The following is a 26535-nucleotide window of genomic DNA, read 5'->3' on the forward strand; positions in this document are numbered from 1 at the left end:
GATTGATTTCACATTTAACTAACCACCACCATTGTGGACACTTCTCCACAGCATATCAGGGCCTCTCCCAAACCCCAGCCTGGTTTTCCTGATCTCCCGAGTTCACAAGAGACCAGGGAATGGGTTAATGCAGGATGGCTGTGACTTGGCCCCTTTCTCTAGGGTTTGCTAATATACCAGGGAGTGAGGAAAGCTATTCATTTAGTTGCAGCAGTCGCTCCAACTGTTGCTAGGCTAATATGCAAACCCTAGGCCTCCAGCAGGAAACATTTAGTCTCCACAAGTGTCTGAACCCAATAAACCAGTGACTGCAGTGACTTCAGGCCACTGCCTTCACCAGGCAGTTTATCAAGAGCAGCAAATGTTTTAAAATGAGACTCAGTTGTTGGGTCACCCCTTTGACCTCACATGTTAAATCTGGAGGGAAGGGGAAAGGGTGCATCTTTCTTTAGTAAAGGAGAAACTCCAGTGGGATTTGAGCAAACGTTTTTGCCTGAGGGCCATGTCGGGTTTCAGAAATTGTATGGAGGACTGGTTAGGGGAGGCTGTGCCTCCCCAAACAGCCAAACGTGGTCCGGTCCCCACCCCCTATCTGACCCCTCCCCCGATATCATTCTCCCCCCCCGACCGCTGCCCCATCCACCCCCCCACTCTCTGTCCCCTGACTGCCCCCAGACCTCCTGCCACTAACTGCCCCCCGCTGCCCCATCCAACCCTTCCTGACCGCCCGCGCAACCTCTGCTTCAACTGCCCCCTGCTACCCCATCCAACCTTTCCTCTCCTTCCTGACTGCCCCCCCCGGGACCCCTGCACCATCCAACCACCCTTTCTCCCTGACTGTCCCTGGAACCCCTGCCCCCATTCAACCCCCGTTCCCCACCCCTGACCCCTGACTACCCCCCAAACTCCCCCACTCCCTGCCCCCTTACCATGCTGCCTGGAGCACCAGTGGCTGGTGGCGCTACAGCCGTGCCACTTGGCTGGAACCAGCCATACGCCCCGCAGCACAGAGCACCGGGTCAGGCCAAGCTCTGCAGCTGCACTGCCCCAGGAGCTCACAGCCCTGTCACCCAGAGCATTGCACCAGCAGCACCGTGAGCGGAGGCGGAGGGGCCAGCCTCCCGGTCCCGGTCCCGCGGGCCATAGTTCGCCCACCTCCGTTCTAGGAGCTTGGCAGGTGTGTAGACTTTTCCTATGAAGGACTCTAACAATCAAGAAGCTGAAACCTCTTATTCCTACATCAGCATTAGCAGATTGCATTTTGAACCGGCCTCTCCCTCTAACAAAGAGAACTAAGGGGGCTTTTGGGGTTCTAGTCTGTTATGGGGTGAAGGGAATGTTTTGTTCTCTTGCAAAAGGCTAAATGTTTCACTTTCCATTGTGTAGGTCACCACTCCATTTCCACCTGGAAAGCTCAACAGGGTGGTTCATTGTTATTCCACCAAGCCACCGCTGGGTTTTCACAAACAGGGAGCTGGCAGCTTAGACTATTGCTTTGATGTGTTTTTTTCTAGAAATATGCCTGGGGCAAAAATGATCTGGAGCCAGGAATCTATTTCTATAATAACAGGCTGAATATCCATTGAAAAGGAGACATCAGGGTCAGTTTTTCCTTGTAACTATTGCTTCCTGTTTTGGGCACCTGTTAGAGCTAACTTCCTAACAGGAAAAAATCTCCTCTTAGTAATCAAAAAGGTAAACTATAGTACAGCTTTTTCATTCCCAAATTAATCTTTAGGGGCCTCAGTCTCTGCCTGGGCTTCAGGGGGAGCTAGGTGAAGATCCTGGAGGAAGACAGAAGACTACATTTAGCATTCCTAATATTGAATTCAAAGGAGCTTTGCTTGAGTGAAGAACAAGGAATGCTGACAAGCAGTGCAGGGAGAAAAAAAGTCACTTGCACATTAACAGATTTGGGTTTTAGGACCACCAAAACCATTGATCAAAAGACTTGAGGGGAAAAAAGTATTGCCAAATAATCTGCTGCCCTTATAGTATTTCTAGGGTACGTCTTCACTGCCCACCAGCTCAGCAGGTAGCGATCGATCATCGCGTCTCGTCTAGACACTATAAATTGATCCCTGAATCGATGCCTGTACTCCACCTCAGCAGGAGGAGTAAGTGGAGTCGAGGGGGGAAGCTGCCGCGAAGACGGCTAGGTAACTCGAACTAAGATACGTTGACTTCAGCTACACGAATAGCACAGCGGAAGTTGCGTATCTTAGTTCGAACCCCCCTCCCCCCCCCAGCGTAGCCCAGGCCTAAGCTAGTGACTTTAGACCAGGAACCTCCTCCTAAGTGTAGGATCCTACTGAGACAGTATTCAATAGTGTGCTGCCACTACCACATAAAAGTCCTGGGGCAGCTAAAGAACCTAATAACACAAAAAATTTCTAGGCTTATGCTTCTCTCCCCCTGCCCCACCCCACCGTGACCTGGATCAACATTGTATGAAATGTATCTGCAGCCTGAAACAGCAGCAGTGACAGACTAGCAGACATTGTTTACTCCTAAATGGGGTGTTCATCTGAAACATAATGATGACACCGAAAATGTCAATATTGTTGCCTATTTAACTGCTGAAATGTAGCAAAACCATCCAGCTAGTCTAGGATAATGGGTGGGAGCTGGGATTGTGGGTAGAGCATCACCACTTTTGCCTCTAACAATTTTGTGAGTCAATCTTCTTATGAAGTGAGCTTTAGCTCACGAAAGCTTATGCTCCAATAAATTTGTTAGGCTAAGGTGCCACAAGTACTCCTTTTCTTTTTTGAGGATCTTCTTAGCAGCAGCAGCAGCATAGGGTGGTGCTAAAAAAAAAAACCCCACCACAAACCACACCACAGGACTGGCTTAGCCTCACTTTTTCAGGGACAGGTGGGGAGGGGAAAAGAGAGAGAGAAAAAAAAAGACGTTCTTTATGTTTATAGAAGTGAAATAAAGAAAATTAAACATGTTTAAATAGATTCATTTTATTTACTTTAAAAACAGCTGGTTTTGAGTGTCAAAAGTTGAAAACCAAATTACTAAAAGGAAATTCAAGTGGAAAATAAAATGGAACCATGTGGCCAACTCAAGGAAGGCTCAGGGCCCTAGAGCCACCTTGCCTTAGGGTAAGCGCCAATCCTAGCATGTCTCTGGCCTGTCTGATTGAAGAGGCCCTCAGAAACCCAGCGCTTACACGAGATAGAATTTTGGTGGATCAGACTTTTGGATGGAATCAGTCGCGCAAACGGTTACCTTTAAACCACTTCCATTAGAAGAAGCATGTGGTTTCTTTGCGATACCATGACAACCCCCTCAGGACAATATGATACTGCACTCCTTGCCAGTCTCCATTGCCCAGCACCTTGGGTGATCATTTACATCAGCAAACAGTGGGTGCAAAACGCTACCAGCTTAGAAAGGGAGCACTAGAGACCCACTTGACACTGGACTCAATGACAACACAATGTACATGGCAACTTAGGGCCAGGTGCCTTAAAAGGCATGCGACTCCCATTGGAGTTGCTGGAAACTGTAGTTTGAATGCAGAGAGGGGTCCAGGAGACTTGAAGGTGGCTCAGAACCGCTCAGGATCAAGTCCACAATAGCTGCAGGGTAAGGCCCAGTGTATCCAATTCAAGTCAATTTCATTTGTGTCTTTAATACCATATTTATTTGGCTGGAGTCTACAAAATAGTTAAGAGTGGTTAAAAAAAGTTTATTGCTGCTCCTTGTAAAAATGCACTTGTCCTATGTGGTCTGTTGTCTCTTTATTTGGCTGTTATACCATTGGCATAAAAATGTTACATTTACCCATTTGTTCAAATATGTAAAAAAAAGTTTTAATCCATTCCTGACATTCTCCTAAACTTTTGCCAGCCAACAGCCTGAAAACTGTCTAACTTTTACATAAATACTGTCAATTTCTCCATAGTTGCAGCATAACAAAAAAGATCCATCAAAGTAGACAATATGTTCATTATTCCAGGTGGGGGGGGTTTGTTTGATTTTTTTGCATTTTAAAAATATACCTAAGTCTGAGATAATCTTAAGAGTAACAATTACAAGAAAAATATTACAGTGCGTTGACTAAAGGAATATTCTGCTTTCCTTAAAGCCAATATTCCCCTTTTGCATGTTGAAGTGATTCAGCAATTACTTAGGAACTTTTACCTACATACAATAATTTAGTAAAATGAGAATTAAACAAGGCAGATACTTACTACTATTCTTCTGTCTGCAATTCACAGCTCATGCGAATAAATTCGCAATAAATATTAAAAAATAGTTTTCTTTTTTCTGTAAGGCATCTGAGTATCACAAAGTTTTTGTACAACCAAAAAAATACGATTGCTTTTTATCCATGTTCTCCGAGTACCTTGTGTACCTCAACAGTAAATGAGAGGATTTGCAGATTTGATCTGGGGAAGGGGAGGGGAGTAGGAAACAACTGATGAATGGGGGAAGGAGGGGGAATGTGAAGATGACAGGCAATGGAAGCAGATCACTAAGTGTGCAAGAAACTGTAGTTTTCCTTTTAACATTTCAGTCAGTCAATTTAAGTCCATCTTCAAGACAACATTTGCCCCGATTGAAAGAAACTTACCGGAAGTCCTTTTCCATGAGCATAGTCAGACAGCAAGGGTTTAGGCTTGTCCTTAACACTATAAATAGCTTAGGTATTTGTATGCACCTAGTAAGGTTGGGTGGTTTTGTTTTCTGCTTTTTTGTTTGTATCCTTCCACTGTAAAAGAGATTGTCCTACATGACGAACGCATGGGCAGGACCCTTACTGCATACGGTCAGGCTGCAGCTGTTGGGGCTGATACTGAACAAAAGCCGTGGTGTGCGCTGCCGGATTGCTAGCTGTGATGGGCTGCTGAACTGCACTCGTGTAGCCGTATCCCACAAACCCAGTAGCAGGAGAGGCGGCGTAGGGGTACTGGTCGTAGGCAGCTGTGGTGTACTGGGTGTACGCTTGGCTCGCAGAGGTGTAGTCTATGTAGGGAGATGTGATAGACTGCACAGGGGTTGGGATGACCACGCTAGGCTGGACAATAGCTTGAGGGTAAATATAGTGAGGGGTGAGCCTGTGGAGTCAAACAGACAAAGTCAGTCAGGTTTCTACCCCCCAAAAGACCAAAACAAAAAACCCTTAAGTGCACTGAAAACAGACAGTGAGGCCTGCCAACACTATGCAGGTGCTAGGGGTGCCAACTTAATTAAAAAAAAACAAACAAACAAACAAAGAAAGGCAAAATCCTGAAGGTTAGAAGTAGCACAAGGAGAAGCTCATACCGTGGGTACTTAGCTGATCCTTATCCTCCCTTATCTCTGCTCCTCTAATCTTGGTTCTCCTGCCCCTTCCACTACAGTAACCTCCACTGAATTGCAATGACAGGGGAAAGAAACCTGACTGGGATGTCTCAAGGGAGAAAACCCCTCCGGCTCTACTGAAATGGTTCTTGTCGGCTTCTCCCTGAAGAAGTCTTGGGGCCTCTCTTCTGTCTTCCATCTGCCCCATCACCTTCCTCTTGCTTCTGACCTTCCCCTCCACTGTGTTGCTGTCTCCTTTGGCAGCTCCTCCTGCTGGTGTCCTCAGAGCTGTATTCTTGGTCACTGCCTCCTCTCCCAGGGTGATCTCATCTACTCTCATGACCTCTACTCTCCCCTCTATACTGGTGACTCACAAACCTCCTCCTCCACCCAGTGAGTAGATCTGACTCCAGGATAGTATGCTGGCTTGTGGCCAACTCAAATTAAAACAAAAAAACCCTACAGCCCCGCTTCAGCCTCCTGGCTTCCTAATCCCCCCATGTGCTTTCCCCACTGCTGCTTAACAGCATCACCCGCCTCCTCCTCACACTTCCCTTGTATCACCTAGACTCCTTCCTGTATGTTACTTCTTTCGCCTCCTTTTAATAATCTGACTAGCCCCATTTGTCCCAGGCACTAAAACACTTGTCTAGGAACTCTCATCTCCTGCTCTGACTACTGCAACTGCCCCCCAGCTACCTGCATCATGCCCACCAGTCCCTCTCCCAGTCTTTCCACATCACCACAGCCAAAATGCCCTCCAGGACCCTCAGTCCTAGCATCACCTGTGTCTAACTGGTCCATTGAACCTTACATACCAACCAAGTCTCTGCACCTTTGAAGTCCCAAATAACCCTGATCTGGCCTATGTCTTTTGTGCTTCCTTCAACAATACTGGCCTCACTATCTTTTGTTTCCTTCTTCCACACTGTCCTTTGTGCCTGGAACGGCCACCTGCCCCTGGGGCACCAGGCCCTCTGTCCTTCCATCAGTTAAGCCCTCCCAGAGGCTTGCTCCTTCCCCAAGGGCCAGACATAGAAATAAGTGTTAGCTTTTTTTTTTTTAAACCTCCCTTTGTTAATCTAACTGCCTTCTCTGGCCTGGCTGCAAGCTCTGAGGAGTAAGGACTCCTGATCTGTGTCTTGCACAGCATCAGGCACAATGGTGGTGCTTAAATAGTAGCAAGGGGATAAGGGGGTGTCCATCTTGGCATTCCACAGCTGCCTTTCCCCCCCAGACTCAGCTCCTTGCTTCCTCCAGACTCTAGCTCAGTGGGCCAGTCCCATGGCCTCTGCAATTCCCAAGGCACCATTAAAATGGCATGATTGCCTCTCCCTGGGGACTTCCTCTGTAAACAGATAGGGGCTTAGGGGTGAATAGCCTCAATCAGGATGCTTTTACTAGATATGGACTGGTAGCTCCAGGATATAATCAGAGTAAAGGGCTTATCATGCCAGCTTATCATCTACAATATATTTACACTAATGTTTTCCCAATGCCAGGCTGCTTGGGGGAAAACAGCTACATGGCGACTGTTGTAAATCATGAACTGTTAGTTTGGTTTGCTTTCCTTTGAGTAATACTTCCCAGCACTTACCATGTCAACAATCTGCTGCCCCCCAAAAACCAAGCTGTGACTTGCATTATTTTCAGTATTTGTGACCTTTACGCCACTTCTCTTTCAGCTCATGGTGTACCTAACTGGAACGTCAGACAAAAGAGCACAGATAACAAAGAGGAGCTGCCTAGCTTTACTCAGTGCTAACCTCTCTTGGAAAAAAGAGACTCCCTGCCTCTGGTGAAAACCATTCACTGGACTGGACTTAAGGTACCATTTTCATTATCAGCGCTGGGCCCCACTTACATGAGAGCTATGGTCTTTTACTGTGAATGGGAATGCAAACTTCAGACTGAACCTTGTATCACCATCTAGCTCCCTACTTGACCAGCTCAGTCCCTAGGTATTCACTCTGCACTTTAAACTGGATACTGTATTCTTCACTTCCTGTCCTAAACTGTGGTGCTGCTGTACACTGTTAAACAGCTGATGGGTCACATCCTGGACGTGGCTGTATTGCTCAGCAGAAGTTAGTGATACTCTTGTAAGAACCTTTGGGATGAAAATAATCTGAGATTATTCATACAAGAGCTTCTATTAATGAGCTAAAAGTTGCCAGCTACAGAGAAGACAAAGTAAAAAAAGAAGCCAAAAAACGCTGGGCCTCAAACCGTGGGCAAGAACGTGCAAACCTGAAAACAGAAATCAGCTCATACATACTGAACTGGCCCACAAAAGGGATGCAAGGGGATGTCCAAGAATCTGCAGGTACAAGTGTCGTTAGTGTAGACAATTCCTGATTTTACATGTAAAAACACTTCGGTGCACAAGATGGCTGCAGTTTCAGAGGCTGCTTGAGAAACTTGTCCCAGTGCATTTCTCTGCACGCCCAAAACTGTGTCTGCAGAAAAGATAATCCTCGAAAAATAAAAACCATGATCAGCTTTTGTTGCACCACTAAACTTGTTACATAGAAATACCCCCTCTGTTGCACCAACAAACATTAAAAAAAAACTAAGAAGCAATTCAAAAAAATGCAGTGTTTAAATCCTGCCAAATAGACCTGGGATAAACATTTTCACAAGTGCTTACATGTTTTAGGAGCACAAGTCCTATTTTCCAAAGTCTCCCATTGAGTCAAATTGACTTAGGAGCTCAAGTACCGAAACCAATTTTAAAAATGGGACTTTCAAAAATGTTACCCCTGGCCAATAAATCACTGGATCACCAGCTAGAGGTGGAAAAGACCCATCAAACAATCTAATCTATTCTGCTCTGAGGACAGGACACAGTCCCCTGCAAGAAGATGTTTTATCAGGATTTGTGAACAAAAATTAAATTGGTTTGTGTCAGTTCCTCTGATCTTGTCTGTATTGGGCACTGTTCAATACCTACTAGACAGTTCTGTAACTCTACTATACTGGAATCTATATAGAACAACCTGTGGTTGCTGTAAACTCTCCTCCTATCTAATTATTCAGTGCATGCTCCCGTTGGTCATTCTGACCATCAGAACATGGCATAGCGTTTTCCACATCTGAGTCCCAGTTCAGGAATCGCCTCTAAGCAAGGTTCTCAGGCCAACACTTCATTTTTTCCTAGCTAGATCCTTGGCTCAGAATGTGAACGGCTTGTACAGCCATTGCGGTTGACCCCCAGCAACAGCTGCCTTAGGAGCTATAGCTCTCATCAGCAAAGCAATTCAGAAACAGCACTATCCCTTGAAGGGGCAGACTTGAGACTATTCACTCAAATCTCTGGTGGGCTAGGACCAGTCAAATCCAGCAGTCCACCCACTCCTAGATCTACTGCATGAAGCAATAACCTCACGGCCTTTAGGTCCATGAACGTCTCTATCCATTGGCACTCATCTAACGGAGTAGAATGAAACAAGAACCTGCTAGAAATTCCGTGTCTTTTTGTTGGTTTTAATTCTGATCTGAATTAGGGTTAGGATGGAGTTTGAGGCTAAATCAGGGCTAAAGTGCAAATTCATATCTAATGGTGTCAAAAATCAAGGTTTCAACTGTACCCAGCTCAGAACCAGGAACAAGGCCCTTGACAGATCTGAACCTAACCTAGAACCATAAAGGTGGGTTCAGATTGGAAGATTTGAATCTAACCCAGATGCAGGATTCTGGTGCTGGCCCATCTCTTGTTTCAAATTTTTTTTTTAAAATATATTTCTGCATCAGTGTTAATTTTCCCCAATCCATGTAAAGGATTAAACAGTTGCTCTCACCTGTACTAGCCTATGTGACAAAGTTAAAGAGCAGGTCAGATCATCTCCCTAAATCTAACATTCTTCTATCAATGAGACCTCTTAAAAAGTTTGTTTTTGAAGAAATGCTCCTTCCAAAGGAGAGGGTGACCTGTAACCAACCCTCTTCCCTACCCATCCAAGTTTTGGTCCTTCTAATAATGCATTCCCAGTGACCCTAGGGAAAGGGCTTGGTATGATTTTTAAAAGTGAAAGCCTGCAAGTTCAACAAAAAGCCCCACACCAAACCCAAACCCCTGCATGCCTTGTGTTTGCACTCACAATTCTGCCCACACACACACACAAAAATTTACAAGTGCTCACCTAGAGGCTGCGGGTTGAGGCCCTTTTGAGCTTTGGCCCTAAATATTCTCGTTAAAACAGCTCTCCCAAAGCACCTAGCAACTCCCATGCAGAACTCTGGGCCAAGCTGCTGACATTTCCCACTCAGACCTAACTGTCCACACTCCAACATGTAAACTCACTGAAAGCATAAAGATGCTGAGTGGGATAGAAGCCTTTGAAATGCCCATTGTCTATGGGTGACATGAAAATATTTGTCACCAGAGACATCAATTCTCTTTGCTGCATTTCAGGCCAAATTTACAAGAGTAGATGCCGGCATTGCACGTGGAATGTATCTCTGGATAGAAACAGACCAGGAAATATTCAGAACCAACAGAGGTGCATGAGAACAATCTTACTACAGCAGAATTGCATGTTCTCCATGTGTACGTGCACACACACAACCTCCACATCTATTTCCTGGCCATTTGGCTGGATGCATGTGTACTTTAAGAGAAAAGGACCCAATCCTGCAAGGCATTGAGTCTACAACTCCCAATGACTTTGGTGGGAGCTGAAGGTGTTCAATATCTGGCAGGACTGAACTTAAACTTGCCCCAAAAACCTCAAACATGTTTATTTTCCTCTAATCACTTAGCTACAGAACACTACAAACTTTTGTTAAAAAAAGTGTTTCTTTAAATTGTAGTTGATAAGAAACTGGTCAAACAGATCCAGGACACTAATTTTGATTATTTTCTTCCTCTTAGTATTTGCTTCTCTCAAAATAGGAGACTGTATAACAAACACTATTAATACCAGATTAGCATGTACTTCTGTACTTCCTGTCCAAAGCCAAGCCCCAGCTCAGCACATGTACTAATGCATGCTAAACACCTTTTATTATGTTCAAAAAAAAAAAAAAAAAACACACATAGTAACTCCAGAATCCATTTCTATTTAAAGGGACCACTGTCAGTTTTTAATTGCAGCTAGACATTTCAATCAGGGTATGATGCTGATTGGACTTTAATTGGATGAACAGATAGCAACTCATTTATTGATAACAAAAACCCTTACAAACCAAGGTAAGGTCAACTTTGATTACTAGCAACTACAAAGAAAACACAACAAAACCAAGTGCGGTGTGATGAAGTTATTTGCTGGTTGGGTTTACTAGTCACAAGTGGTCTCAAACTGTATTTTCAGATTAAGAAAGGCCGTTCATAGGCCTTTTAAAGCTTTGCCTCACACAAAATTTGTGTTTGACGTCCATCTTTTCTACAAGTAGCAATCTGATCAAGGTAAAAATGAAACAAAGTTGTGTAGTTCATCAAAAGCCTTTCTGGATAATTTAAAGTGATATTTTAAGATTCTCATTCTCCTGCAGTGGAATTCTGTCATCTGGGTATGTCAATTAGTTTTGACAAAAATACATATGTCAATGAGACTTTAGGGCCTCCTGAAAAGTTCTGAAAGCAGAAAAGAACTTCATCCACAATACACTGTGTGATTATAAAATGACAATTGCTGATCACTTGACATCACACATCAAAGTCATCCTGTGACTAGCAACAATATGAGATGCTACAGGGTATTATGATTAATCACTGGTAGAGGCCACATACATTTTGAGAACACAATGAACATGGTCAAACCTAAAATTAGAATCACGGGTGCTTGCTGGAGAGACTCAAGGGCTTTGTGCCTTTGGCCAAAGGCAGCGTAACATGGCTGGCGATCAGGATCGGGGCACTAACCCAATGTTCCTAACTATGTGGCACGACACCACACCTGCCCCAATAGCCAAAATTAAAGGACAAGAGACATGGTTACAGAGCCATTGGAGGAGGACACACAGACTTGCTTTTGATTTTATTCCGCAAGTTAAAAATAATAGGATGAATATAGCTTGTTTGTAATTAGGTCATGCTGGAAACACACTTTACATATTTGAACATTTTAGGGAGGGCTTAAATGTAAAATACATTTGATTGAACAGAGTAAAGATGCAGCTTCCAATACATTCAAAACAGGCTTTAAAAAACAAAAAAACCTACACAGAATGTGCTGACTGGGTAATTTGGCCTTTACGAGGCTTACTTTTAACAACTCCAGTTGTTGGATTCTCCCTGGGAGCGTTTATAGTCACACCCACACACCCTGTTAGCATTGTTACTGTAGGATGTGGTGTTCAGAATACTGTAGGTTGGGTTTGTTTTAGGCAGCTAGCTGACGGTGGCATTCTGAGGGTCATCCAGGAAGGATGCAAGACTCCTAGAGGACTAGCCTCTCATGCTGCTAGGGAAGAGTGCCAACTACTTTGCATGCTGCCCAGGACTCTCTTCCTTCCCAAACAGCTCTCCACAATAGCATGTGGGCAGGACTATTCTAAACCCTTGCAGTCCCACTGCCACCAGCCACGCAGCAGGATTGCTGCAAGGCCATTTGTAATGCTGGTGTGCTGCACAGACTGAAGAGTAGGGGAGAGGCTCAGGGGGAACAGCGAGGAAGGTGGGTGTCTCATTCGCTCCCACAGCTTGCTCAGCTCTAGCTCCCAAAGCAGCCATGAGGTTGGGCTTTGCTTGGTTGCTCTAGAGAGAGGGTAGCCTGACTGCTATTCCCCCCCCCCCCCCCCAGGAATAGACTTGCTACACAGCCCTTTGTAAGCAGGCCAGAAATAAAAAGGTAGGAGATACAGTTGGCCTCCTGTTCGACCTTGACAACATCCCTATAAATAAGACAAGCCCCATCCTATGGGGTAGACAATAGCGCTGTCGAAGCATTTAAAGAATCAGCAGTATGTGCTAAAGTCACATCAGAGGCATGAGCCTGCTTTGGAGGGTTAGCACAGAAATGTCAAGTTGCCTATTGCTTGAGTACACAATGTACAGGACACCTGGCAGCTGCACGATCAGTACACGAGTGCTATTGGCCGAACAGCCTCCTTATTTCTTGAAGGAAAAAAAAAAAAAAAAAAAAAAAAAACCAGCCCTTGGTGTTTGCCAACAAATGCAGGCGTAAGACATCTAGCCACTGGAACTGGGTCTTTATTTTCATTCTAGCTGACTGTTCAGCAGCTAAGGGACATGTTTAAAGGATAAATCCCTTTGGGTTCAGTGTGCTGAAAGATGGCTAGTCTGAGCACCCTAAAGGCTGAAGTCATTGTTCTAAACAGTACTGAAGGCCTCCCTGCAATCCCATACCCCTGTGGCATCCCCTGGCTCTGGGAGGCCAATGGGCCTCATTACTTTTAGTAGCAATAGTATTACAGCAGCACCTAGACACTTCCACTGAGATCGCCACACTGCACTAGGTGCTGTATGTATTCCTAGCAAGGGAGAGTCCCTACTTTAAAAGTTTACAGCTTTTAAAGAACAGATAATTCCTATTGTACAAATGATAAATGGAAAACTGACGTATAGGCCCCGGACCATCAAGCACTCAAGTAAATGGAACTACTCCCAGGGTTAAAGTAAAGCATGCGTGCAAGCATTTGCAGGATAGGGGCCTATGTGCCTCACTCAAGGCCACACAAAGACTGTGTTGGAGCTAGGAATTGAACTCTCATATCAAGAGTCCCAGTTCAGCTGGACAAAATAGCCCCTCCTTTCCGATGCTGAGCTGGGATAAAACAATCTTCGGGGTGAAGCACAGTTCAGACATCATACTTTAGTCTCTGGTTTCTCTGCTGTGACTACCAGCAAGGATTTCCAACTTTGGTGGAGATTTTGTAGGCATCTGTCCACCAGGAATTCGACTGACCAGCAACCTCATTCCACATAGGCCACCAGAACAATCAGATGGTAACAATTAGTCCCTACTGTTGTGGGTTGGATTGGAATCAGTGACTGGAGACCAAAACTTCTGAACCCTCCAGTCTCCTCAAAGCTTGTTAAAGTTAGCACTGAGAAAGGAAGTCTAGGACGGCTCTCTTACTTCAATGTCTTCTGTGCCACTAACTGGTTATTTTTGCCCTTTCCAAGTGAGATCCAAACAGATATTCTACAAATGCTTCAACAATCGTTCTCTCCTTACACATATAGGATTTGCCTTATGTGCTCTCTAGGTGGCCTTAGATTAGCAGGTGTTTTACTGTAACTCATTTGCCTTTAAAAAAAAATACGCATCTTAGGAAGACTCCCTCTGGCCTCCTCCTCCCGTCTTATGCTCTTCTTCCTCCTCAGGTTCAGCAAGCATGCTCAGAATGTCAGTAATTGTGTTTACTGCTTCCTTGCTGGGATTATGCTGTCAACACTCTGGGAGAAAACCAGGAAAGGGCTATATGCCAGTGTCACTGATTGGGATTGGGCGAGGAGCGGAAAACATGCACACAATAGGACTCGAGGCTATTACTATTGGCCACAGAATTGGCACAAAGGCTACCAAACCCACTGGCGAGAATGAGAAGTGTCAGAGCTGGGTTAAATCGAAGAGGTCAAGGATTTTCCACTCAATCTAATTTTGGAAGGCTAGGCAATTTAGGGGTGGGGGAACATTAAACCCATTATCATTACTTTATTATACTGACAAGATAATGAAGCTGTTGCATCTTGATGTTATGATGCCAAAAAAAAAAAAAAGCCACCACACCCTCTAGAAAATGGTTAGTAGAGGAGAAAAAAAGCCTCAGTAAAGGTCCAAGAAAACAGATCCCACAGAATGCAACAGGTGGAAAAAGACCCAAAAAAAAAAAAAAAAAAAAGACACCATCCACACGTGCTCCCAGGATGTACAGCTAGTGCAGAGGTATGAAAGAGGTGACAAACCACAACCAAATGTGGGGATGGAGAACAGAGCACATCCCCTAACAAAGATCTAATCCTCCTTTCTCAGCTCAACCACGATGTGAGATCAAACACCCTATTGTGCCACGCTGAACATGGCACAGCTTTATCCTCTAGATCTTGCTTCTTCCATACACAAGAAGCACCCCCCCCCAAAAAGAGACGCTCTCTTGGGACCAGAAATAGTTCTGGACAAGCAAACTGAAAAATACTCAGGCAACAGAACATCTGGACAAAACAAGAAAAACCCTCTCAAACTTGGAAGTCTCATCAGAGCTCAGCTATACAGCAGTCTCTCCAACATAACACAGATACAACAGAAATATACAGATGGTAAAGTAGTAATGTACTACTTTGTATACCTATATACACCAGAGGAGCTTGGAGTGCTAGAAACACTAATTAAGTGTTAGAACATCCCTGTGAGGTAAATATTTTCAAATTACAGATCGGAAAACAGAAGCATAAAGAAGTTCACAGGAATGCTGCCTTTTGTGGAACACTTCCAACCCTTCACTGCAACTGAAGGGAGGACAGAGACTGAAGAAGTCTCTTTAAATCCTTCTAAGACGTCCAGGTAGCACTGGTCAGGGGAAAGAAGTTGCAAACTATTTAGAAGTATTGTTTTGGAAGGGATCAAAGTTGACTTAAAGTTTGTGTTTTTCCACCTTTCATTAACTTTTGTTTACCAAAAACATTTTTGTTAAATTAAAGATAGCAATAACCACTGAAACAGTGCTTTAGATTTGGGGGGGGGGGTGGCGGGAAGGAGGAATAAAAGTTTTGTTGGGACAAGTTACATTTTGACAGAAAGGATAACTTTTTAGAGAAAAAAAAAAGTTAAAAAAGTCTTTTGAATGTAGTCAGCTCTACTTCCAAACCTCCTTGACCTCAAGTATCCAAGACATTTCCTTCTTCCAAAACCTACTGTTAAGGACCAGGTGGTGGAATGCCTCCCTTTGCACCATGTTTTCACCTATTCCAAAGCCCTGGCTTTATTTGTGCAAGACTCACCACATGCATAGCTTCCATGCAAACACTGTGCAAGACATAGAATAGGTGGAGGTTCAACACATTTCTGTTTCAGGAGACCTGTAATATGTGAAGGCAGCTCCAGAGGGCTCACTAGGGTCAGCCAGGATCCAGATGTCAGATTTGAGGGGTGCAGAATGGATGGGGCTTAGGGGTTAACCATGCAGTTCTGAGCCTTTCATCTCTAGTTTAAGATATTAAATCTAGCCCAACTATGTAGTGATCAAAAAAAAAAGTCATTGCCAATTCTGATGGCTTCTGGAAAACAAGTTCTTGGTCCTAGTAAAATTTAGGAGTGAGAAGCTGTCCTTGCTGCAAAACAACAACAACAAAAAAACCCACATCACTACCAGGGCTGCTAATTAGATACCCTTATTGGTATCCTCAGTGTGATTTTATTAGGACTGCATTCATCACAATTTCAGTACCTGCTCTGAGAAAGTTTTCCAGGTCACAATACTGAAGACACCTGTGTGCCTTGCACCAAATGTAGATACCCTATTTGGCCCAGGTGTATTAAATACCAGATCAGAATGGTTGCATCTTGTACCCACTTAGCCCAGGTGTAAGTGTCTACATACGGTGGGAGGGCTCGGTTCTCCACTGCTAAAGAGACTGCTCTCACTCATGTTGGTGAGAATCAAGAGTAATTCCACTGAAGCCATTACGTCAGTATGAGAGAGGAGACCAGCCCCTACTCTCACATTTTTAAGAGTGGGGGCAGAATTTATATTCTAGATTACATAGACTCTTCCAGTGACTTAGTGGAGTAGCTCAGAGTGTAGTGGAATAAAGTATTTGGCTCATGAAACAGGCCAGACAGGGCCTTGTGCTTTGAATAGTCATTTACCCCTGTGCAAAATAAGCATAAGATGCTATCAGATCAGAAGGGCAGTGTTTATGCATTCAATTTGCACTAGCAAAAGCGACCACACAAGATGCAGGGTAATGATGAATTGGGCCAAACAGAACAGAATGGTGCTCGAGTGCACTCTGAATCTTTGCTCCTTTCATACAAGTCTCAGACAAAGTGGTAAAGCAGTACAGTCTAGGTGTGTCTTTCTGACTGGCAGTAGTTTGACCTGTGTCAACAGCCATGCTTGGGAATTAACAGCTGAAGCCACTTGGATTTGACTATTTCTTTGGAAATCCCCAAAAAAAGCTTTCATGTTATTGGCACAGACAGACAACAGGTGCTGTGAGAGCCATCCCACAGGAGCTGCTTGTGACTGGACAGAGCAGCCTGGGATCTTGCAACATGGTTTTTTTTTTTGGTAAGTGGTACAACAGGAAGCCAGAGTGTGGGAAGACACCACACTAAGGAATACATGTGACTTTTTAAACAGCAAAGCCACAGAGAAGAGAAGAAAGTTTTTTTTATTTGCACCCCAATTGAACGGCATTAAGGATAACAGCTACCAAAGGACTTTCTTCACTTTCTGGTTGTAGCAGCAGATGGTTAAATTTTTTTTGGGTTTCTTTCACAATTTCAAGGCAAAAGTGACAACTGGGCCACACGCTGACCTGGGGCAAACAGGCCCAACACAACTGAACTCTGTGTGCCTCATTTTCCGTTAGCCTCTACCTTGTGTAGTCACTTACAGGAGTGCAAGCCAATCTGGTGTGGTAGCATTTTACATCCACTTTGCACTGATATAAGTGACAACACAAGGTGCAAGGGCAATGAAGATCCAGGCTCAATAGCTGGCACCAGACCCACTTACGACAGATATTTTACTCAGTGGGCCACATCCTGCTGCATTAAGCCACCTTTGTACTATTCCAGCAGTGCAGAAAGCAGCCCTAAAACCAGCTTACTCAGCCAAAGGAAGATTCCTCCTAACAGAAGGCTCCATAGGTGGGGGTAGAGCATCTGTAGCAGTGCCTATGCCACACACTGCTGATGACCAGAGCATGAGGCATGGCTGGGGACAGAGGATGTAGCCAGGGATTCCCTGTACCATTCTAGTTTATGCCAAATGACAGGCTGATGCACAGCAGTCCCTAGATCAGAGGAACACAAAAGATGACTTAAAGTCAGCTTTGTGCACACCACACTGCAGCTGCACCAAAATGTTCCTTGTCAAACAATCTATACGGTTGCCCCTCATTGCTTTTTATAAAGTCTCAGATGTTCTTGGGAAACATTTTAAAGGGACACTATAGCAACAAAAAAGCTCCAATTGTTGCCTCGCCACATGTTCCAATCATATGGGTGCAATTTTATGTCTTCAAGTAATCGTGCCCAGATAACTGCAGACAATTCATGGAGCTCAGACATCTAGCATCCCGACTTTCCACAAACAAGGTAGCTAATGGTGTCAATTCTACAAACCAAACCTGTTAGTTGCAGGAACAATTGGTGGGTGCAAAATTGTGCCCATAAATTTAGAGCATCTTTCTCAAAAATTAGGAAAATATTACTCTGTTATTAACATCTTAGATTCGAATCTGAAGAGTCAGTCTAAAGGTTTGCTTTTCTCCTTTGTGCTGTTTATTTATTGATTAGCTTCACTTCAACAGAGTGAAGAGCAGAGAAGCTGAGTTAGTTTCACTTTCTGTTCTTTATGCCCTAGCCCAATGCTGCAGTTGCATTTGGTCTCCAGCAGTGTCGGGAAAGGTTTAAATTTAAAGCTACCAAAAAAAAAAAAAAAAAAAAAGGGAGTACCTTTTACATGCATTTGGGGTTTTAAACTGGTATGAAAAAACATTCCTATTCATTTTAAGTTCAATAAGCTCCTGCCCCTATCAGTCTGCATTTTGGGCCTTTGCTATTCAGCATTCTCTTCAGCATGATTAGTTTTTAAACTAAAAAAACCTCAAAATAGTTTATTGTATAGCATTCAATAAATTTATTAACCACTTCATTGCTATGTTCTGCAGCAGCGTCTGAGATGCAAACGACCGTGGCAGCCGTCTCTAAATGCCAGCATTCCATTACTGGAACATTTGCACTTTAATAGGGATGTTCATGGGTGGCACAGCATTGGAAGTGTTTTGCCCCCTGTACCAAGTATGTAGGTAGCTTAGAAGCAGGTTGCTTATTTAGGTAATATTTGTAAGTCACTGAACAGTAGACAAGCCAACTACCAAAGAGGGTGGGAGAGGACTAAATTAAAGTGAAAAAAAAAAACGGGGCCTGATTGTACAAGCATAATAGATCCACAAATCCCATTGGTGTCTGGTGAAGTTTTAGACGATCAAGGAATGCAGGATTAGATCCTGCACTTGCTTTTAAAGAAAAAAAAAAAACAACCAAACACAAAACCACAGTCAGACTTTGTTGCTCAAATGAACACCTGATGCTCCGCTTTGGAAGCGCAGTACAATTCATGGCACCAAGGTAAACTGTATGACTTTTTTGCCAGCACACGTTTCCTATGATTAAATCATTGCCAGAGAAGAATGCCATGAAATTCTTGTTTCCTGACGCTTGAAAATGAGATCTATAATCCCCTCCCTCTTCCTCCCGGTCTCTTGGCAACTGATAAATAAATTTGTAGTGCTCATTGTCATATGTACCCCCACCGTTGGTTTTAATGATGAAACTGAGGCCTAACAAATGGCACACTAACTGTAGATCAAAATGAACACTTATTCAATCTCACACATCTCAATATGTGAAGCTAAAAGGAAGTTATAAAAACTTCTGCAAAAGAGAAGCAATTTTGTTTGCCCCGCCTATATGACTGAAATGGCTGTGCAAAGTCAGATACAGGAATGACAAGAGTATGTTTGCATGAGTTAGGGCTTGATCCAAAGCCGACTGAAGACAGTGGAAGCTTAGTTTGTTTCCCTGTATTATTCTTCTCTTTACACTTCACATGGGGAGAGTCTTGTTGAGGGTATTTTTAAGATCTACATTATTCACCCTTTAGAAAAGCCTCTAGCGTTCATGTGCCAGAAATACCAAGGTTACTGGTTGTCTCATCAGCTGAGAAAGCGGTTTTATTTCACATGCAAACAAAGCTTTAAAAAAAAAAAAAAAAAACTGTCTACCTGAAACACTTCTGCTCTTCGCACTTCAGAGGAAAGACTCTTCTTTTCACAACAGATGTTACTCCAGTCCTTCCAGCACAGACTTAACTATATATGAAACCTAGCATGTTTCAACAATACACATCCAGCATATGGTGTGAGCACTATTATGGCAACACTGCCTCTTACATCCATCCCACTGTATGGAATGATAATACCAAGACAGTTGTGGGCCTATAGGTGTGAGGGAACAGGAATGAAAGAAGGAGACTATGAATTAAAGGACAGGGAAGGAATGAAGTATTGTTTAGTTAAACCAAAAAAGAAAAAAAATTGTCATAAAGAAAATGGGTTCACTTTGATGCTCTAAACAAAAAACCCACTATCAATATTCACTTTTTGAAACGATGTGAAGAATGGCATCAATCATTAAACAGTTAAATGAAGGCAGTATGACAGTAGCTATTGTTCTCTTGAAGCACACTTGTATTTTCCAGAGCAGCTGCCAGATCCTATTAGATGTATAAAAAGAGGACTTCTCGGACTGAGTCAGGATGGTATAAGCTATTGAAAACAGACAAAAGCCCACTTTTTACAGACTATTCAAGCCCTGTATAACATCTGTCGAGAATCAGTTTCTGACCTAATGTTACTTTCATTAAGTATTAGACTTAGTTTCCAATTCAGTTGGTTTCCCTGACTAAAGTTGTACCCTAAGTGTGATTCCATGGGAAATAAGATGGAGAGAGAGCACATTTTATGCGAAAAACATGCTATGGAACATGTTATTTCCTTGACTGTTGACACCTTAAATATTATGACAAGAAAAATACATGCCATTTATTTGGCTTCTTCTGCATTCTTTGAATTGCTAAAGCAGCAAGAAATGTATTATAAAATAAATCTCTCATAATTTATGAAGACTGATTTGCTGATGCTGAAAAGAGGATCTTTTGGAGTCATATGAAAACTGAAAAATTAACAAAAAAAAAAAAGACCACTTTTCCAAGACTCAGTTAAACAAAAAGGTACTATGAAGTTGCATTACTGCTGCTGAAGCTGTACTCCTCTTTATGACTTAAGAATTTTCTCATACATTTTAAAAATGAGGAAGTCGATTCAAGCATTTGACTTCAAACTGACTGAAGTTAACTACGTAAAATATACTTCCACTTACCCATATGGTCGCTGAATAAAGGCTGGATGTAGCTGCTGCACACCTATGGTGAAACCTGAAAAAGCATTAGTATTAAACAAAAGCATTCAGTGTAGCGTGTAGGTATTATAATGCAAACATGCACAACTACAAGTGAGAACATTTTAAACTCCCTAACAGAATATTTTTTTTAGAGATGTATCATTTTAATATACTCATGTAACATGCATGCAGATCAGACAGGAATTCTGAATTAGGAACACAGAAAACTCAGTCATACAAAGAGATGAGCACTCATTTTCTACAACGTGCAATAAACCCACAGAATCAAAAAGGTGGAGTGGTAGAAACAATATACTATAGCAGTTGTAAGAAGAAAAATATAAATGCATTAGCTTCTGGGAACAATGTCTTTACCCCAACTACATGTAAATTTGGCATAGAAGGTTCAAGTAAGGAAACAGGGAGCAGAGAAAGCTGAATTACCTAGTGCACTAAATAGACAGGGAAAACTGAGGGGCCAGTGCAGCTCTTAAGATCAATTACCAACACATTTCCCATTTTGGAAATAAGGCTTAATCGAACAGAGAGAGTGGAGAACTCACCCGTTTGAATACTCCTTGGTTTTGCTCCCAGATATGCCAGGTTCACATTTGCTTTTCTGCCATCAATGATGGGGTTGGGATCTTTGCATGCTCTCTCAGCTGCAGCTCTGTCTGCCATGGTCACCTGGAGTTAAGCACAACCTGTTTTGTAGCAATGGTGCTCCACAAAACCTACACTGATTGGGGCTTGATGAAGTTTGCTCATTTTGGGTGAGGAGTTAAATTTAGGGACAAGAATGGGTCCTGTGCACTGGGTTGAAAACAGAAAGCACCAACAAGTTTCACTCCTGGGGATCGGACAGCAATTTTTTTTCCTCCACTCTAGCACACACAAGTTGTTAGAGTAACTTAACCCCTCCTTCCCCCCCCCACTCCCTAAAGCAGAGGCTGCTCAGGGAAACTTGAAGCAGAGGACACACTCATGAATCATACAGAAGATGCAGAAATTGAGGGCTGCACAGAATGTGCTTCACTGAAGCGCTCTAAAGAAACAAGTCAGCAACGCGTGGGGGAAGGGGTGCTGAAATGAACTACAGAACAGCCAGCACTGGAGGTTCTCATCCCAATGCTCTCAATCAAGGGCCTGTGTCTTTTTTTTTGGGGGGGGGGGGGGGAATTCCCTCTCCTGCGTTCAGCAGTCTGTCCTGCAGGAAGAAAAACAGATCTGAGCGATGCTAAGGAAGTGGGGAACCACTTTCTAGCAGAGGATGGCTCTGTACAGAAGAGACCTCCAAACCACCCAGCCCTGTATAATCCCCAAGTTAGCTAGCTGGTGCAAGAGCAGGGCAGGTCTTGCCCAAGGGAGACCGTGGGGGGCATACAGAGGGATTCTCCCCTGCGTTTGAGAGAAGCCAGGGGAAGAAAGGGCTGCAAGGAGCCACACCTGACAACTAGAGGCGGCTAATGGGATTCAGGGGGGGAGGGGAGGACAGTGTCTCACTGGGGTAGGGGCTTTCTTCCGTGGGGGGGGAGGTGGGGGGGAATCCCAGGCTCTTTAACCGACACAAAGCAAGTTACTATCACAACTACCCCCGCTTCAGAGACCGGGCTCCTCTGGGACATGCCTGAGCCGGGCTACCACGAGGAAGCGAACTGGGCACCAGCCCCGGCTGACGCCCGCCTTTCTCTCCGCGCCCATCACCGCGGCACCTGCCTGGGCTGGGGCGGGGCGGGGGGAGGGGAGGCGCGCACGCCGCACTTACAAAGCCATATCCCCGGGATTTGCCCGTCTGCCGGTCGGTGATCACCACCGCTTCCTCGATGTCCCCGAACACCTCGAAGTACTTCCTCAGGGAGGAGTCGGTGGTGTGGTAGGGCAGCCCCCCGACGAAGATCTTGGTGAAGGTAGTGTCCTTCTGCACGGTGTGCATGGCGCTGCGGGCGCGGGGCGCGGCCAGGGGGCGGCGGCCGCTGCAAAAAGCATCCAAAGGCCGCGGGCGGCCGGGAGCAAACGTCTCAGGGGCTCAGAAGAGGCGAGAGACACCCTGGGCCAGAGTCATCCCCCTCCTCCTCACCACAGGCAGCGGGGGGCGGAGGTAGGCGGGGCCGCCCCCACGCGGCAGCGGCAGCAGCAGGCGGCAGCTGCCGCTTTGTCCCCCATGCACCGGGACCCGCTGCCTGCGAAGAGCCCTGGCTCCAGCCCCTCTTGTGCAATGACCTCCCGCAAGGTGCCGGGGAACGGAGGCGTCCGCTGCCTGCCTGCCAGCCGCCGCGCCGGGCTTTGTACCATCCTCTCCCTCCGCCCCCGAGCCGGGCTCCGGCCCCGCCTCCCCACGGGAGACGACCCCCGGGGGCGCAAAGGCCCACGGGGCTTGTAGTTCCCACCCGCGGCGGGGAGGGGCGCAGGGGCTGCCATGAAGCAGCCGCCGCTGAAATAGCAAGGCGGGGCGGGCGCTCGTTAGCCAAAGGGAGCGGAGAGGGCTGCAGAGCGCGCTGCGACTGAAATTCACAAAGGCCACCAAACACAGATGGAGAGGGAGGGACACATCTTGTCTCCTTCTTCTCCATTTGAGACGCGCATCGGATGATGCATCGTTTTGTCTCCATGTGCTTTGCGAAAGCTTAGCTCATCATTGATTGTCTGTCGCCGGGACTGGAGCTAGAGAGAGAGAGATGTGGAGAAACTGGGAAATGCCGATTTTTCCAACATCTTCGGATTTTAGCTAAATTTGCTTGTTTGGATGTGACACATCCGAAAAAGGCAAATGAAAAAGGGTAACCCTGTCATTATTATTGTTAGAAGAAAAGGAGTACTTGTGGCACCTTAGAGACTAACAAATTTATTAGAGCATAAGCTTTCGTGAGCTACAGCTCACTTCATCGGATGCATTATTATTGTTAGGTTTCAGAGTAGCAGCCGTGTTAGTCTCCGATGAAGTGAGCTGTAGCTCACGAAAGCTTATGCTCTAATAAATTTGTTAGTCTCTAAGGTGCCACAAGTACTGCTTTTCTTTTTATTATTATTGTTGTTAAATATTTATATTATGGTGGTACCCAAATGCCCCATTTGGGCTTGAGGGCCCCACTGTGCTGGGTGTTGTACAAATACAAAAAGGAAACAATCCCTGCTTCGAAGGGTTTACAGTCTAACCAGACAAAGGATAAGGGATGAGATACAACATAAAAGCAAATAGACCCTTTCTGGCTTTCCAGTTGCTAAATCTAACTTCTTTCCTGGTTAATGCGATGCAGGGGCTCTATATCTCGCAATATCTCTGTGGCTAGGGATGTCTCCATTCCTCCACTTTTATAGCTAGAACTGCCTATGTAAATGCATTTTGCATGCACTGAAAAAGCCAAATAAATGGGCAGTTCTCTGCATCTCTTAATTTTTCTAATCTACTTCTATATTGAGATTCCCCCGGGAATCTAATGCACACGTGGTTAGGGGTCTAGTACTCTTTGTATGTACCTTAGTACTTGAGTCTGGAGGCGCCTCCTGGAAGAGTCTTTAAAATTCCCACGAAAATCTCCCAAACGCCTGCGTAGTTTTGATGTAGACTACAAGTCCCAGCAGCCTCAGCGGGAGCCTTCTGCCGGGTGAAAGCTACATGCGAATCAGCAGCAGGAGGACAGGGGCAAGCTGAATAGGGTGGAGTGAAAGGGGGAGCAGGCAGCACTGAATTTCAGTAGGAAACATACGTTTGCAAAGCAAATGTTTGTGCCCAGGAGCCCGCCAGTAAAAGCCACTTAAAACGAGGTTTTTTTTCTGTATGCTTTCTGTAACACCAGCTGTCACCTAGGGCACAAATAAGGCTCCACAATCCCTGTCTATCCTGGATGGTTCTTTGCCTGTCTCCTATGTTCTTAAATCCCATAAGTTTTCCCTCTCTGAGTACTGTATGACAAAGGGATTCTTTGGGTTGGCCCATTTTTGTGTACCCTATAACTAAGAGACTGTGAGAGCCCAATCCTCTGGTGAGATTCAAGGCCTATCCAGAGATGGATTAGATGGTGAGGAAATCTGTTCTGCCTCCCTCCTCAGAGATGCACTAAATGAGCCGCTAGCAGTTCCTCCTCACTCACACACTTCTGGTTATGCCCTCAATCTTCTGTTTTTCAAATAAGCTATTTGACATGTCTCTTTTAACATATTGCTATTTTTTAAGGAGCACCTTCAATGTACATGGACACAGAGGATTACATGGGTGCTGCACTGCCCCAAGGTCTGTGGTTACGCTGCCATTTTTCTTAAAATCTCCCACAGCTGTAATTCCCCCTGTGCTGCACTGCTGATGACACAGCAGTTAAAACACTGGCAGCTGATCTACACTAGCACTTCCATCTCTGCTACCACAAACGGAGCTGCAAAGGTGGGAGATTTTAAAAGAAAAGCCAGAGCAAACAAGGTCAGGCATGTACAGTCTGACGTAGTCAGACAGTACACAATCTACATTAGGGCTCTTTCTCAAAGCAGGACAGACAGACAATTTTCTTTTGTTGGTGAGTAATTGTTAAAAGGCTTTGTCGGAAAAGTGTGTTTTAAACAGGGGTTGACTTGAAGGGAAAATGATACTAGTTCTACTCTTCTAAGTTCTGCCCACAAAATAAGCTCCACCCACCTGAGTTGCCAAAATGAGAGTGTTCACAGTAGATTGTACAGATGTTTAAAATATGATAATATGAGTTCTCTGAGCTCCATTGGGCTCCTTGAGCTTGGCTCTCCCTGCGTGGGACATTGGATATGCCCCTGGGCTTTGCTAGTCTCCTTCAGCTTGGCTCCTTTATGATGGGAGAACAGTAAGTGATGGTATCTCCCAAACACAAGCCACTTGTGGCACCAAAAGGAGACATGACTCAGTGAATTGTACAGTGCTGTGAATCTCCCTCTGCTTTCTTACATCAGCAATTAAATAGTTAACAATGTGACTTTGCACTCCATATGCTTTATGAATGTGAATGTGATGTAACTGGAATATGCTTTATGCAAAAGGTCTATTGTAAGGTATCATTACAAAGGTTATAACCTACTGAATATATTCATCCTATTTGCATGAATGTATCATTCTTGTATCTGAAACTAGAAATATGAAGTATAACTCTGAGGTCCTATTGTAATTATGCAAAATGTGGGCCATTAATGGTGGTTTACAATCTTGATGGCTCCCATTGACTAGGACAATTGACTGTAAACGGCTCTGTTCACCTGCAAGTCTGCCTGTGTAGAACAGCCACATGGGTAATGAAAAATGAGGTCTTACAGTGACATATGACTATGTCACCTGATACTGGAATCCATCTTAAACCTGGTGCTTTTCCATTTAGAAGGGATGGGGACCCAGAGAGACAAAGGATCCCGCCTTGTGCCAAAGCTATAAAAGGGGGTGGAGCAGGACAATGGGGATCCCAGTCATGAGAAAGCCCCCGCTTTTCACCTAAAATGCCTGCCGGAACAAACAAGGACTAACAGGGGAAAGGATTAGGCCCAGACTAGGAAGGAGTCTAGTCTGTGAAAGAACTTATTGGAATGTCTCTGAGGGTGAGATTTACCTGTAATCACTTTCTTAATGTATTAGGCTTAGACTAGCATGTTTTGTTTGGTAACTTACTTTGTTCTGTCTGTTATTACTTGGAACCACTTAAATCCTACTTTTTATACTTAATAAAATCACTTTTGTTTATTGATAAGCCCAGAGTAAGTGATTGATACCTAGGGGAGCAAACAGCTGTGCATACCTCTCTATCAGTGTTATAGAGGACGGACAATTTATGAGTTTAACCTGTATAACCTTTATACAGAGTAAAACGGATTTATTTAGGGTTTGGATCCCACTGGGAATTGGGTGTCCAGGTGCTGGAGATAGGTGACCTGCTGAGCAGTTTTTGGTTAAAGTCTGCAGCTTTGGGGGCATGGCCCAAACCTGAGTCAGTGTTGCAGCAGGCTAGTGTATCTGGCTCAACAAGACAAGGTTCTGGAGTCCCAAGCTGGCAGGGAAAATGGGCCCAGAGGTAATCTCAGCACATCAGGTGACAGTCCCAAGGGGGTCTCTGTGACCGAACCTGTCACAAACAGTATTTACATTATCATCACTAAGCATCAGAGTTGACACTTCACATAGATGAATGGGGCAGTT

The 26535-nt window shown here is 44.5% G+C and overlaps 1 protein-coding gene and 1 long non-coding RNA gene across 8 annotated transcripts in view; one reads left to right on the plus strand and one right to left on the minus strand.

The window, feature by feature from the left end:
• Positions 1-2952: 2952 nt before the first annotated feature.
• On the minus strand, positions 2953-22710 carry RBM38 (RNA binding motif protein 38). Of its 6 annotated transcripts, none has more exons than XM_038370015.2 (4): positions 22165-22710; positions 20963-21086; positions 20379-20433; positions 2953-5075 (listed from the first exon to the last, which is right to left on the minus strand). In XM_038370015.2, exons 1-4 carry the CDS (start codon positions 22330-22332, stop codon positions 4775-4777), a joined length of 648 nt encoding a protein of 215 aa, XP_038225943.1. In that variant the 5' UTR covers positions 22333-22710; the 3' UTR covers positions 2953-4774. The 6 variants fall into 6 exon arrangements, with proteins under 6 accessions (XP_038225943.1, XP_043351400.1, XP_043351399.1 ...); XM_043495465.1 differs by lacking the exon at positions 2953-5075 and adding an exon at positions 6980-7002 and having other exon boundaries at positions 22165-22416; XM_043495464.1 differs by lacking the exon at positions 2953-5075 and adding an exon at positions 10438-11198 and having other exon boundaries at positions 22165-22416.
• Positions 22711-23426: 716 nt separating this feature from the next.
• The window catches only part of LOC119842099, a 31929-nt gene continuing 28820 nt past the window's right edge, over positions 23427-26535 (plus strand). For both annotated transcript variants that reach the window (XR_005288669.2, XR_005288670.2), the window contains exon 1: positions 23427-24904. This is a non-coding gene — a long non-coding RNA (uncharacterized LOC119842099). The remainder of the gene's footprint in view (positions 24905-26535) is intronic.

Source organism: Dermochelys coriacea, chromosome 13, assembly GCF_009764565.3.
Source record: "Dermochelys coriacea isolate rDerCor1 chromosome 13, rDerCor1.pri.v4, whole genome shotgun sequence".
Taxonomy (NCBI): Eukaryota; Metazoa; Chordata; order Testudines; family Dermochelyidae; genus Dermochelys; species Dermochelys coriacea.